Here is a 12,144-nt window from a genome sequence, read left to right on the forward strand (position 1 = left end):
CTGGTGTCATCTGTCACCAAGCCTTGACATTCAATAATTAATAACCCTCCGCTGAATAAATTATTAAAACAATCCCGCTTGTCGGTAGCGGCGAGAGTAAAAAATACCAAGGGCCTTTGGTTTGGACCAATCAGACAGAGGGATCCCGCACTCCCTGCAGCGTTGTATCCAATCACAACAGCACTTCCTCCATTTCCTGTTATGCGTCCAGAGTTGGACAGGACAATCCTCTAGTCCACAATATGAAATAAATTCCGCTCTGTGGATGAATGTCGCTAGGTTTTTATTTGTTATTTCCCAGAGGTGTCGTTCATGAGCATGCGTAAGTATGTTTTGTGTTTTTGACCGTCCCTGCAGGTTTAGGCCATCTGACTGCAGCCGACTGACTGAAGATGTAAACTGCTTATAGCCCACTTTGCGGCATTTCCATCCTATCTGTGCTTTCCTGCATCTTAGCATGGCATTTGGGCACTTGATGCTTATAAACATTGCTTCTGAATGTGTCGCAGGATGGGTCACGTAGATGGCAGCATCTGCTGTCGCACCTGATGTCATGACGCTATTGGTATTTCCCATGACAACCGTGTATCGGGTCCAGTAAATATTCAGGTAGGCTGCTGTTTGACACCCCAGACTCTACTGTGTGTACATCCCATGCCTGAATAGAGAAAAATGACCTTATGGATCTGCAGCTAAGTTTAGGATAAAGTTCAGTGGATGGTTTAATTTAAACATGTTTATTCAAATAAAGGCCCAATTGAACGGATAGGGCTAGCTTTGCTATAGTGATTGTTAGTGCCCTAGCGGATTAGTATCAGTCGATAAGGCAACTGTCAAGTGCACCAGTCAAAATAAAAGCACGATTTCCGGTCTGGGCTTTCAAAATAATACCAAATTATTTCGTCCTATTTACTTTGTGCTGTCAACAAAATTAACGAGATTCTTATTATTATTATTATTATTATTATTATTATTATTGCTCAGTCACAAGTCAGCATTTTAAAATATTTTTGCTAAAAACATTAAAAAGCTTATGGAACTTACACATATCCTAATGTCTCAAAGAAGGCAGTCACCTGTATAATAAGAAAGGTAAATAAAACATCTTGTAACTTTGATTATGTTTGTGAAATTCTGGAAGCTAAACTATGCTGTTGAGCTTACCGAATTCTGCTCTTGTTCACGGAGGTAGATGTATATCAAAGGGAAAATAAAGAAGAGCATTTCAGTAAATAAGATTTAAATGGATTGAAATATGTCATTCAAATTTAGTAAACTAAATCTATGAAAAAGCTATTTACTCTTTAAGCTGGGATCAAAAGGTGCAATGGAGGTAAGCTGCTAATGAGTGCTGCCAAGCAGGGAGAGAAAGAGAGAAACTTAAAAGTTGCTACATGAAATTTAAATCACATGGTCAATGTTTCTGAAGCTAAATTTAAATTGAAGGAGATCTAATGAGTGTGTAACTCACTCCATTCCTCACTATCAGGAAACTTTAACCTCTGTTTCTGTTAGGAGCCACCATGCCTATCACACTGCTGTGGGCCGTGGATGTGTATGGAAGAGTGTACAGCCTCTCCACAGCTGGCCAGCGCTGGGTCCGCGCTGACGACCTGCTGCTGGAGCTGAAGCGCGTCACTGCAGGCAAGGGACGCTGCTGGGGCATCGGGTGCGATCACCACATCTATCTGAACATAATGCCCAGTGAGACTTCCATCCGCTACCGGGAGGAGACCTATGAGAACCAGGTAAGCCCAAAAGATCCCGAAACAAGCCCTCTGTTTCTTGACTGTTGGATTTATCTAAATAATGCTGAAATTTATTCTTTCATCATGTGTGTTTACTGTCAGAGATGGAACCCAGTGGACGGCTTCACTGACGTCCTGCTGCCCACCGACCGCTGGCCCTGGAGCGACGTCACCGGGATGAATCCACAGCCACTCCACAGCTTCCAGCTGCCGTCCCGCAGCTGGGATTGGGAAGGCGACTGGTATGTGGATCAGAGCTGTGGAGAACCCAGCCAGACTGGGGTGAGAAATACCTGAAACTTTCATCAGCATTTTGTTTCCTCATACATAGCTTTTTTTTTTCTTTTTCTACTTCTCTTTGAGGGTTATTTAATTAATAAGTGGAGTAAATTTTCAGCCTACACTAAGCATTTTGTTTCTGTCCTTCTGTAGGGCTGGGAGTACGCTGTGGATTTTCCAGCCAACTTCTCACCAGACAAGAAGTGGAACTCCTGCGTCCGCCGTAGACGATGGATTCGTTACAGAAGATACACAGCACAAGGCACATGGGCAAAGGTTAGCCAAGCACTGCTGACTCTCTATGACTGTATATGTGCAGTTGTTAACAATTTCCACAAAGGAGAGTAGAAAAGGAAGGTAATGTATTTCCATCAGAAAACACAATTGTTAATTATCCTTTTCACATTGTAATCCCTCAAATTCCTAGTTAACTTCATGCTAGCGATAAAGAACCTACAAGTGCAAATCTAACCATCACAAGCGATCATTTGCTCTAATTTCGTGGGATTTTTGTGATAAACCGGCACAATGTAGCGTAATTGTGAAAAGAGAAAAAGATTTCCAACCAGATTCCCTTTCATTGTGGACACTGTTGTATTCCAAGTGATATGTTGTGTTAGGCTTCTGATTGAGATTGAGAAGAACATATTTTGAGTGCTGCCTTACTACTTCACCTGCTGATATGTGGCTATTTATTTAGCACTTTGCATAACAAGAAAAATCTCCATGGCGACTGTAAGTTAAAGCTAATTTGATATTTTGTAAGGCCAGTACTGTCTCCTTGCAGATCCCTTTGGATAACCCTAAGAAGCCCCCGCTGCCACTCTGTGACATCTGCTGTGGTGGCTGGGAGATGAGTGACCAGTCAGGGAGGTACCCATACCTCTGGGGCGTGTCACAGCAAGGGCAGGTCAGTCACAAGGTCTCAGCAGCTGAGGTTTTATCTTTCTGACACAAACCCATACTTTCTCTTTACTTTTTAGGGGAATTATTAGTTTCCCACAAAACCTATAATATTTGTTTTTAGTAAAACAAATAATTTTTCTTGTCATCTCTGAGAATGTTTGCTTCACTGACCATGGTTTCACTGTGGTTTGCAGGTTTTTATCAACTCAGTAAATATTAAATGTCGGGCTTCACTTTATTGAGCATGCATGGCCACAAGAGGGCAGCATAACTTCATATGAACCACAAGGCCTGACTACTAACTTTTCTGACCCAAGAGAGCTAAAAATAGTGATTTTGCTCAATTAAAAACATTTAATATTTTATTAAAATGCAACATGTAATTGTTGGAACTGAAACCTAAGATCTTGATTTCATGCCTAAATGAAACCAAATGTGATCGGATTTAATGATCTGTTAAAATGACTTGTGCTGCACAGGTGTGGTTCAGGGAGGGAATCCACCCCCGAGTGCCGGAGGGCACCAGCTGGGAGGAGGTGGAGGTGCCCAAAGAAGTGGCTCAGTTATCAGCCGGCCCTGGGGATCTTCTGTGGGTTTTACTGTGGGATGGAAACCTGTTGGTTCGTACAGGCCTCAGTCTGGACAGCCCAACAGGTCTGCATCACCGTGGCACACACTCCATCCCTGAGTCTAATCGTTTTTTTCCCCCCTGTCCTTTCATTTGAGAAATGTAATTTTAAACACTTTAATACTATGAATTATGTATTAGAAGCTCTGTTAATTATTTTTCCATTGTAATTCTCTATTAAAGGGTTGATATTGTAAGTGTTGATATTTCTAAGTGAAATGTGACATTTTGGTTTTATGGTGCAACTTATTTTACAGAACACTGTGCATTGTGTATGTTCTACCGTAGGTACCTCCTGGTTAGAAGTGGAGTCACCCTCAAAGGAGGTGGAGGCTCTTCACGTGACCGTCGGAGTCAGCGTTGTGTGGGTGGTCACAAAGGACTATAAGGTAAACCTGTGATTACATCTGAAATTATCTCAGTAGGTTTGGTTTACCTGTCAGCTACGTGTGTGGACTGGAGTGGTTGTGTGTGTGTCCAGGTGTGGTTCAGGCGTGGCGTAAACTCCCACAACCCCTGTGGATCTGGCTGGATCAGCATCGGAGGGGAGATGATGATGGTGGACGTGGGACTCAATGACCAGGTTAGAGGAGAATTTTTGTTTTTACTTGGGGAATGAATCTAAAATAGTACGTAATTACAATTTGAAAGAAAAGTCTTTGTTTTGACACTTTTTCCAAGTAAAGATTTGAAAAGTATGGTTCAAATTTCTAATTGATCTCTTATATACCCTATTTAATGTTAGTCATATTTAATGTGGAGCTCGGCTGTGTGAGCCTTTGGGGAAGACTCCTGAATCGGGTGATAAGTCTGAGTTGTTGACTCCTTAAATCCAGGCTTTATGGAGGAGTAGCTCACTCATCAGTTTTCAACTTTACTGTGGAACTTTCATGGAGATTAACACTTCAACACCAGTAAAACAGTTTTTGCAGCATCATGAAGATGCTGTTCTTTAGCAGATACAGTGGAGTGGGTCAGAGTTGATGGGAACATGGATGACACTAAATATTAGGCAATCCTGGAAGAAAGCCAGTGTGAGTGCTGTGCCATAATTATATTCATAATTATATTTTTTGCATCCCTCTGCATGAATTTAGGCCGTTTAGCAAAGAAGGAAGGACAGAAATGCAATTCTGTATTTAGAGACAAAAGACTGTAACGGCTGTAATTGCAGCAAAATGCAGTTATGGATTCACAATGCCTAAAAATAAATTCACACCACACTTTTCAGATTTTGTTTTAATGGAAAGAAAAATAACTTAAGCCTTCACCTTGTTGTTCCATTTTACAGTTATGCGCTTCTCTGTGTTGCTCTGTCACATAAAATCCTAATAAAATACACTGAGGTCTGTGGGTGCAACATAAAATGTGACAAAATTTGTCGCACCTCTTGTACTTCTTCTCTTTGTGCGCCTATAATAGAATGAAGCAATCTTAAACAAACAAGCAGAGATGCCAAAACACATTATTAAAGCTTTAAAATATATTTCTACAAGTTTTCTAACCTTGTAGGTTTATTAAAACTTTTCTCTTTCCACTCTGAACTGTGCCTCTCTGCTGCCTGATCCACCTCACTGTTTGCCTGGGTCTGGTTTCAGGACAGCAGAAACTCTTCACTCCGTGTCTCACTGCTGAAGACTTTGCTTGCGCTGCAAACCCGCACCTCACACCTCCTCCCACCTATGCCTCCCCCACCGCTCCCAAACCTCTCCTCAGCCCATTCCAACCCCTCTGCCTCGCTTCCCGTCAGCAGCACTGTAACACGAGCACAGCGTGTCGCTCTGGCCAATGTCCCCTCAGCAGTCGCACCTCAGGGTCCGGCCTTAAATATCCCCAGACTGTATTCCCTCTGGCCTTACATATGGGAGACTCCCTAATTAGAAGCTGGCCAAGGCGTCATCATCAAATCCCATATTTCATGTTTCAGGGTTTCAGTTATGGGGATGGCTTAACGGGGCCAGAACAGGAGTTACAGTATATGGCCTTATAAAGTAACAGCTGCTCTGATTGGCCTATTGGAAAATGGTTTGATTAAATTGTAGTTTGTGGGACTACTTGAGGTGAATTGATGAAACAGCTCAATAAATAAAGAACACTTCACTGTCTGTGTTTAACAGGTACCATACGACCTTTGTTTGGTTTTTGTTTTTTTTACTGCTGTTCTTCCACACAGATCTCTCTTTGTCTCTGTCTGTTAGGTTTGGGCCGTTGGGGAGGATCGTGGGTTGTATTTTAGGATGGGTGTGACCCAGGCTGAGCCGAGTGGAAATGGCTGGATCCCTGTTTCTGCCCAGTGGGGCACCAATAAAGAGCTTATTCCACCCAGGTCTGTAGAGTAACATCAACTAAGTCTCCACTAACTCATACCGTTATTATGGTATGAGTTAGTGGAGACTCATACCGTCTCCACTAACTAAGGTCAACCCATCAATAACGGGTTGACCTTAATCAACCCGTTATTACACCCTTTGTGTTTTCATAAGGGATGAGTGTGAGTTTAGTGGCCACCTGACTGAGACTTCACAAGGCTCTGCACCAAGTGGCACTGATTCGGACTCAGAATTGGGTCCGACTAACTCAGAGCACAGCGCTACTCCTATACTGGAAGCAGCAGCTTCCTCTATCGTCCCATTGGGGGGCGACGACACATCTGCACGTCCTCAGGAGGTAAAAGAGCCGTCCTCAGCCTCTCAGCAAGATGCTCCAAAAGCATTCATCCCAGCCAGCGACAGCTTTATCAACAGCCTGGTGTCGGACCGCGACAGAATCTCCACAACGCAGCCGTCCATCACCGAGATGTCACAGGAAAACGGCGTGGAGATGCCTCCAGCTCCAGTGCTTCCCACCCTTCCAGCCACTGGGCACGACGTCCCCTTTATGAACGTGGACCTAGAAGGGGCGGGGGCGGCTCGGAGCGCACAAGCAGCAGGGCGTTCACTGAGCGACGTCCTGGGAACCCTGGAGAACTCGCAGGGCATCGGGGAAGAGGATGGACCCGTGTGGGCTTGGGTGTCCGGTGGAGGATGCGATGTGGATGCAAGTTCACGGATCAGCTGGCTCAGTTCCACAGGTACCTGGATAACCAGTCTCTCAACAAAAAATTCCACATAAATTTTCAATATTTTGTCATCTTTAAACTAAAAAGTGTCCATTCTGTAGACCCGCAAAAAGTAACATTATTGTGGCGAGGATAGAAAAATAGGATTAGGGCGTGCCGTGGTGGCGTAGCGGTTAGCACGACCCGTATTTGGATGCCTTGAGTCCTCGACGCGGCCGTCGCGGGTTCGACTCCCGGACCCGACGACATTTGCCGCATGTCTTCCCCCCTCTCCTTCCCCGTTTCCTGTCAGCCTACTATCATTTAAGGGACACTAGAGCCCACAAAAACAAAAAGATCCCCTGGAGGGGTAAAAAAGAAAAATAGGATTAAAAAATTTTTTGAAAGCAAGTGAATTTGTTTTTATTTAATTTTATTCGAGTTCTTACACCTCTACGTTTATGCATCAGGTCCTCTCAATAGTTCCCTGTCTCTGACTCCGGTGCAATCAGCAGCCTGGAGCGAGCAGCCTCAAAAGCAGCAACATCAAGAGATCACTAGGAAACCTTTGGAGAGAAGCAACGTAAGTAACATAAAAGTTGTCTTCCTTCTTGCTGTAGGGTGAACAGATTCTAATTGTTTTCTCCTGTTTCCTTACCAGTCGGTGTGGGTACGTAAAGGGACATTGCGCTGGTGGAGAGACTGGAAGCCACAGCGCTGGGTGGATGTAGGTGTTGCTCTTGAGCAATCCACCAAGTCAGATGGGAAGAAGGACAGCATCTTCTTTGTCTATTACACCCAGTATGATGAGAAAAAGGTGGGTTTTCATGTGCCGACCTGGTTTAGAAGGAAGGGCAGCAACAAGAACAAGATCAGAAGTACTAAATGTATAATTACCGACTCATTGTTGATGCATGTTCAGTACCTTCAGGTGTTCATAAACGAAGTGACGGCGCTGGTACCGGTTCTGCAAGACTGCCACTACACCTTTGCCGTGTACACAGCCGAAAGAACTAAACAAAGATGGCCACTGATACTGGCAGCGCCATCAGAGAAGGAAATGAATGACTGGGTAACACTTTTGTCGTCATGTAAAAACTGGTGAAATAGATGGGTAGAGCATTGCATGTTGAGTGTCACGCAGTGTGTCTTTCACATTTCTTGTCCAACAGCTGGACCTGTTGTCAGACTGTTGCTGTGAGTGGCGAGGGATTGCTGGGGCTCCGACCAGACAGGCGCTGTGGTCCACCACCTCCAAGGGAGACATCATGGTACACGAGCCGCCCCTAACTTTGGAGGCTGCAGCTCACCCTATGGCCTGCGACCTTATGTGAGCCAGATACCAAAGACTGAATTCTGTTCCTGTGCTTTGCCCTGAGATTCAGTAAAATCCTCGTCGCCTCCATTTCCAGTCTTTGCTTTTTGTTTTCTTACTGATATGTCGCCAGATAACTTGTCGCCTGTCTCTTTGCCACTCTATGTACTAACTGCTGGGACTAACACTGGATGCGTGCGCCTGTACGCTGCTGCAGGTTTTGGCGCCAGATCCCAGGCCACCTGCGCTGCGTAGAGTCTAACAGTCTGGGGCTGGTATGGGGCATCGGGTGGGACGGCGCTGCCTGGGTCTACAGCGGGAGCTTTGGGCGACAGCCCAGCTCGGGTAACACACGTCCTTCAGACAGGAACATTTCCTGCTGATTTATAGAAATGCTGCACTAACATTTAGATCATTTGCTAAGCAAAATTTTCACTTTCTTTTACTGTTGTTATTGTGATCCTAATGGGAAATACTCCAGCATCCAGCTGCTGAAGCTTTAGAATGTGGATAAACAAATGTGGGGGTGACCTTGTGTGTGTTTTCTGCTGCAGTCAACCCTGAGATTCACTTACAGACTGATGTCAGGAGTGTACATGTGTATGAGAATCAGCGATGGAACCCAATGACTGGTTACACTGACAAGTAGGTCTCCTTCATTTTACAGATGTTTCTAATTATTGACATGCATTAATATTACAACCCAGTACATTTTCCATAACAAAAAACACGTTTCAATCCTACAGAGGACTTCCTACTGATCGCCCCATGTGGAGTGACGAGAGCGGCCTAAAGGAGTGCACCAAAGGCAGCACACACCCTCCGACCCCTCAGTGGTCCTGGGTAAGAGGACTCCCAACGTTGCCTCCTGAAATGTTATCCAGTGTTGACATTTTAACAGATATCTTCAGCAGTTTGTGAAAGTTTTAGCAAGTTTGCAAATGTTATCGAGCAAATGTGGAAAATAAAAAATAGAGAAATGGAGGACAGATGTTTGTTTTTTCAATACCCACATTTATCCATCCATCCACCTATCCATATAACCATCCATCTGTTTGTCTATCTGTCCACCCCTCCATCCTATTACTCATCCTTCCATCTATCCATCCTTACTTGACTGTAATTTTTGTAGGTTTCGTGTTTAAATCCCGGCCTGTTCACAAATATCTGTCATAAATTCTTGGTGAACATTTGGTTTAATTCTTTACAAAAGAGGCAATTTAGGACTAGAAACTAATAATGTATAATAATATTATACAGTGATTGCTTTCTGTTTGCTCTCATTTCCTGCTGCTTTAGGTGTCGGAGTGGGCTGTGGATTTCAGCGTTCCTGGAGGAACAGACAAAGAAGGCTGGCAGTACGCTGCAGACTTTCCCACGTAGGAAACATTTATTTCTCCAGGTTTGACTACAGAAGAGATTTTAGCCATTTGTCTGACTTGTCCCTTTCCTACAGGACTTTTCACGGCCACAAAACTATGAAGGACTTTGTGAGGCGCCGAAGATGGACGAGGTAAGTACTCGCCTTCCTCCAGTTTGTGACTCTGTTTCCATGTTAACAGTGACCTGTTCGTCACACAGGAGGTGCAAGATAACGGTGAGAGGTCCGTGGAAGATGGTGCCGCCGATCCATCTCAGCGACATCTCTCTGATGCCGTGTCTGGCCCAGAGCAAAATGGAGCAGGTCCCCTTGTGGGCCCTCAGTGACAAAGGAGACGTCCTGTGTCGGCTGGGCGTGAGTCCCCAGAACCCCGCGGTGAGAAATCTGTATTTTTAGATCACGTCCTCAGAATATATTATCTATGAATTATGGATTTGTGGGTCAGAATTTCTGGAAGTATTTCTACTCCCATAGGGTAGCTCCTGGCTCCATGTAGGCACAGATCAGCCGTTTAAGTCTATCTCCATTGGAGGAGCCAATCAGGTGTGGGCCATCGCGAGGGACGGAGCTGTGTTCTACAGAGGATCCGTGTCTCCTCAAAACCCTGCAGGTCAGTTGGACATGAAAGCTAATCTGTGGGTCAGACCTAATAAATCAATGAAACATAAATATAGGTATTCAGGGTTGAGTTCAGAATATCTCAGGAGCTTTTTCTCGCTCTGCAGGAGAATGCTGGTACCACATCCCCTCTCCTCCGAGGCAGAACCTCAGACAGCTCTCCGTCGGTCGGACTTCTGTGTTTGCCGTCGACGACAACGGTGAGTTTTCATTTGATCTGGTTTGCTTTGCAACTTCGATCTACTGAATAAAGAAATCAAACATGTTGACTGATGTCTTTCAGGTAACCTGTGGTACAGACAGGGCCTGACGCCCAGCTACCCTCAGGGTTCTGCGTGGGAGCTCATCTCTAACAACGTCACCAAGGTGTCTGTGGGACCGCTGGACCAGGTACACACTCACATTTAAAATAGCTATTTTATCTAGAAGATGTCAAGAATACTTTCATCTAAAGGCAAAACATGTAATTTTTTTTTTTGCTTTAAGGTTTGGATCATCGCAGACGGAGTTCCAGGCTTTCCTACTGAGACTCCTGGATCCGTCTGCCACAGGCTGGGTGTGGGGCCCATGGCACCCAAGGGTCTGTCCTGGGACTACGGCGTAGGGGTGAGCTGAGGCTTTTTGTTTTTTTACTTCATAGTTCCTTGTCAAATCACTTTATTTAAACAATTGCAAAAATGAATCATATTGCAATACAGAGGGATACAGCAAACATGTGGAAGAAGATGTTCTGTGTTCTGAAAGGGTTTGTCAATAATTCTCCAAGTGTTTGTCTTGCAGGGAGGATGGGAGCATATCAGTGTGAGGGGAAACTCCACGGAGCCTCTTCGGGGGCCCGTCCCTCCTCCTGGGGGCCCTTCTCGTAGCCCCGCCCTCCAGCGACCTGCGGCTCAAGTGAACGGGAGCGCCGTGTGTGTGTAGCACCTCTACAGTCCCTCCACAGCCCCCTGCCCTCTTTGTGCCTGGCAATCCGTTTGTTTCCTCGGACCTACTCTTCATTCCTTTCACGTAAAGGGACTGCACAATCATAAAACAGACTTTTTGACTAAGCATTTCGGTCGGATTTGTTCGATGGATGAATGTTACAGCAGGGTTGATTTGCACAAGAAGAAATATTTCAGTATTCAGTGAAGATGGAGGAAAGTAAGCTACAAAAAAAAAATTATATGGCTCTCTTGATGTCTCTTAAGACTTTTTTTTTTCAAAACAAACAAAGGCAAATGCATGTTGATCCTACCACTGGACTGAAGCAATAGCTTGTATGCATATTTACAGCTTCCTGTGAAAACCTAAGAGGGTGAGATTTTATTTAAGGGCTACGCTTTGGTTTTTAACGAACGCCAGTGTAACTTGGTTTTTAGTTTTACTCTCATTTTGATTGACTTACTCGTCAAAACGCTGTATGCATTTCATTTTAAATTATTTACTATGCATTGTTGGAATTTGTTTCCTTTGTCTTGTCCGGCTGTTTGTGGTTGCAGTGCTTACAGACAACGGTTTTTTTACTATACAGATTGAAACATCTCAGTCTTTACCATCAGAGAATATCTCTCCACCCTTTTGCAATAAGTACATGTTCCTGTTAATACACACAAATTCATAAAACAGCAACCACCGTGACTGTTAACACCACAGCGGCTGTTGGCGTCATCATGATGTTATAAAAGGTATTGAAATGTGAAATAAAGACTTAAAATACTGTTCTATCATTTGTTGTCATACTGTTCTTCTCAATGGAAAAGCAACTAGATTTGAAGAGATTTTCATATTTTGCCCTTCTATTCTGTGCTTACTTAAATGTAATATTAAAATACAATACGTTTTAGTCTAGATGACGGTAAGAGATAACTGACCCAACTCCTACAGTTTAAGTGGAAATTCTATCCAATGTCAACCAAATGTAATCTGGCGGTATTTGAAAAAGTTAAAATAAAAGATTGTTTTTTTATGTATAGTGAATATAAATGTGGCTTCAACGGTAATGAGGCCTGGTTAAAGAAAATTGGGATTGGGTTCTGTAACCTGTTCCCAAATGTAATTCTCAAAAAGTCAACAAAAAAAGAAGCAAATAAATACTGTACACCAATTTCACCTAGTTGCAGTATTAACAGGTTGTTTTTTTTTTTTAAACCAGTAGGATATATGCAGTTTTAATACCAGCAAAGCTAAAATCGACAGTGATATAAAAATAATTTCAGATTACAAAACATTTTAAACAAATTTAACCCACTG

General features: G+C 43.8%; 1 protein-coding gene and 1 long non-coding RNA gene across 3 annotated transcripts; one reads left to right on the forward strand and one right to left on the reverse strand.

The window, feature by feature from the left end:
• Window positions 1-186: 186 nt before the first annotated feature.
• tecpr1b (tectonin beta-propeller repeat containing 1b) lies at window positions 187-11,621 on the forward strand. 2 transcript variants are annotated; one of them, XM_032586645.1, is made up of 26 exons: window positions 187-322; window positions 510-609; window positions 1,516-1,748; window positions 1,851-2,030; window positions 2,181-2,303; window positions 2,815-2,937; window positions 3,413-3,587; window positions 3,850-3,950; window positions 4,043-4,144; window positions 5,760-5,887; window positions 6,045-6,631; window positions 7,069-7,181; window positions 7,260-7,415; window positions 7,521-7,670; window positions 7,771-7,928; window positions 8,131-8,258; window positions 8,468-8,558; window positions 8,660-8,756; window positions 9,213-9,292; window positions 9,370-9,426; window positions 9,495-9,669; window positions 9,769-9,904; window positions 10,020-10,112; window positions 10,196-10,302; window positions 10,399-10,518; window positions 10,693-11,621. In XM_032586645.1, exons 3-26 carry the CDS (start codon window positions 1,524-1,526, stop codon window positions 10,831-10,833), a joined length of 3,546 nt encoding a protein of 1,181 aa, XP_032442536.1. In that variant the 5' UTR covers window positions 187-322; window positions 510-609; window positions 1,516-1,523; the 3' UTR covers window positions 10,834-11,621. The 2 variants fall into 2 exon arrangements, with proteins under 2 accessions (XP_032442536.1, XP_032442537.1); XM_032586646.1 differs by having other exon boundaries at window positions 187-1,748.
• Window positions 4,786-5,743, reverse strand: LOC116735061 (uncharacterized). The gene is made up of 2 exons (XR_004342323.1): window positions 5,067-5,743; window positions 4,786-4,974 (listed from the first exon to the last, which is right to left on the reverse strand). It is a non-coding gene; the product is annotated as an uncharacterized LOC116735061 (long non-coding RNA).
• Window positions 11,622-12,144: the final 523 nt, after the last annotated feature.

The sequence above is a fragment of the Xiphophorus hellerii genome, chromosome 16, assembly GCF_003331165.1.
Source record: "Xiphophorus hellerii strain 12219 chromosome 16, Xiphophorus_hellerii-4.1, whole genome shotgun sequence".
Lineage (NCBI taxonomy): Eukaryota > Metazoa > Chordata > Actinopteri > Cyprinodontiformes > Poeciliidae > Xiphophorus > Xiphophorus hellerii.

Excerpts from the sequence above, each read along its gene's own strand:
- tecpr1b (XM_032586646.1), top strand. The coding sequence starts at position 1,524 with ATGCCTATCACACTGCTGTGGGCCGTGGATGTGTATGGAAGAGTGTAC. Across the intron at positions 3,951-4,042 it reads TGGTCACAAAGGACTATAAG|GTGTGGTTCAGGCGTGGCGT; the intron begins GTAAACCTGTGA and ends GTGTGTGTCCAG. Across the intron at positions 6,632-7,068 it reads CAGCTGGCTCAGTTCCACAG|GTCCTCTCAATAGTTCCCTG; the intron begins GTACCTGGATAA and ends TTTATGCATCAG.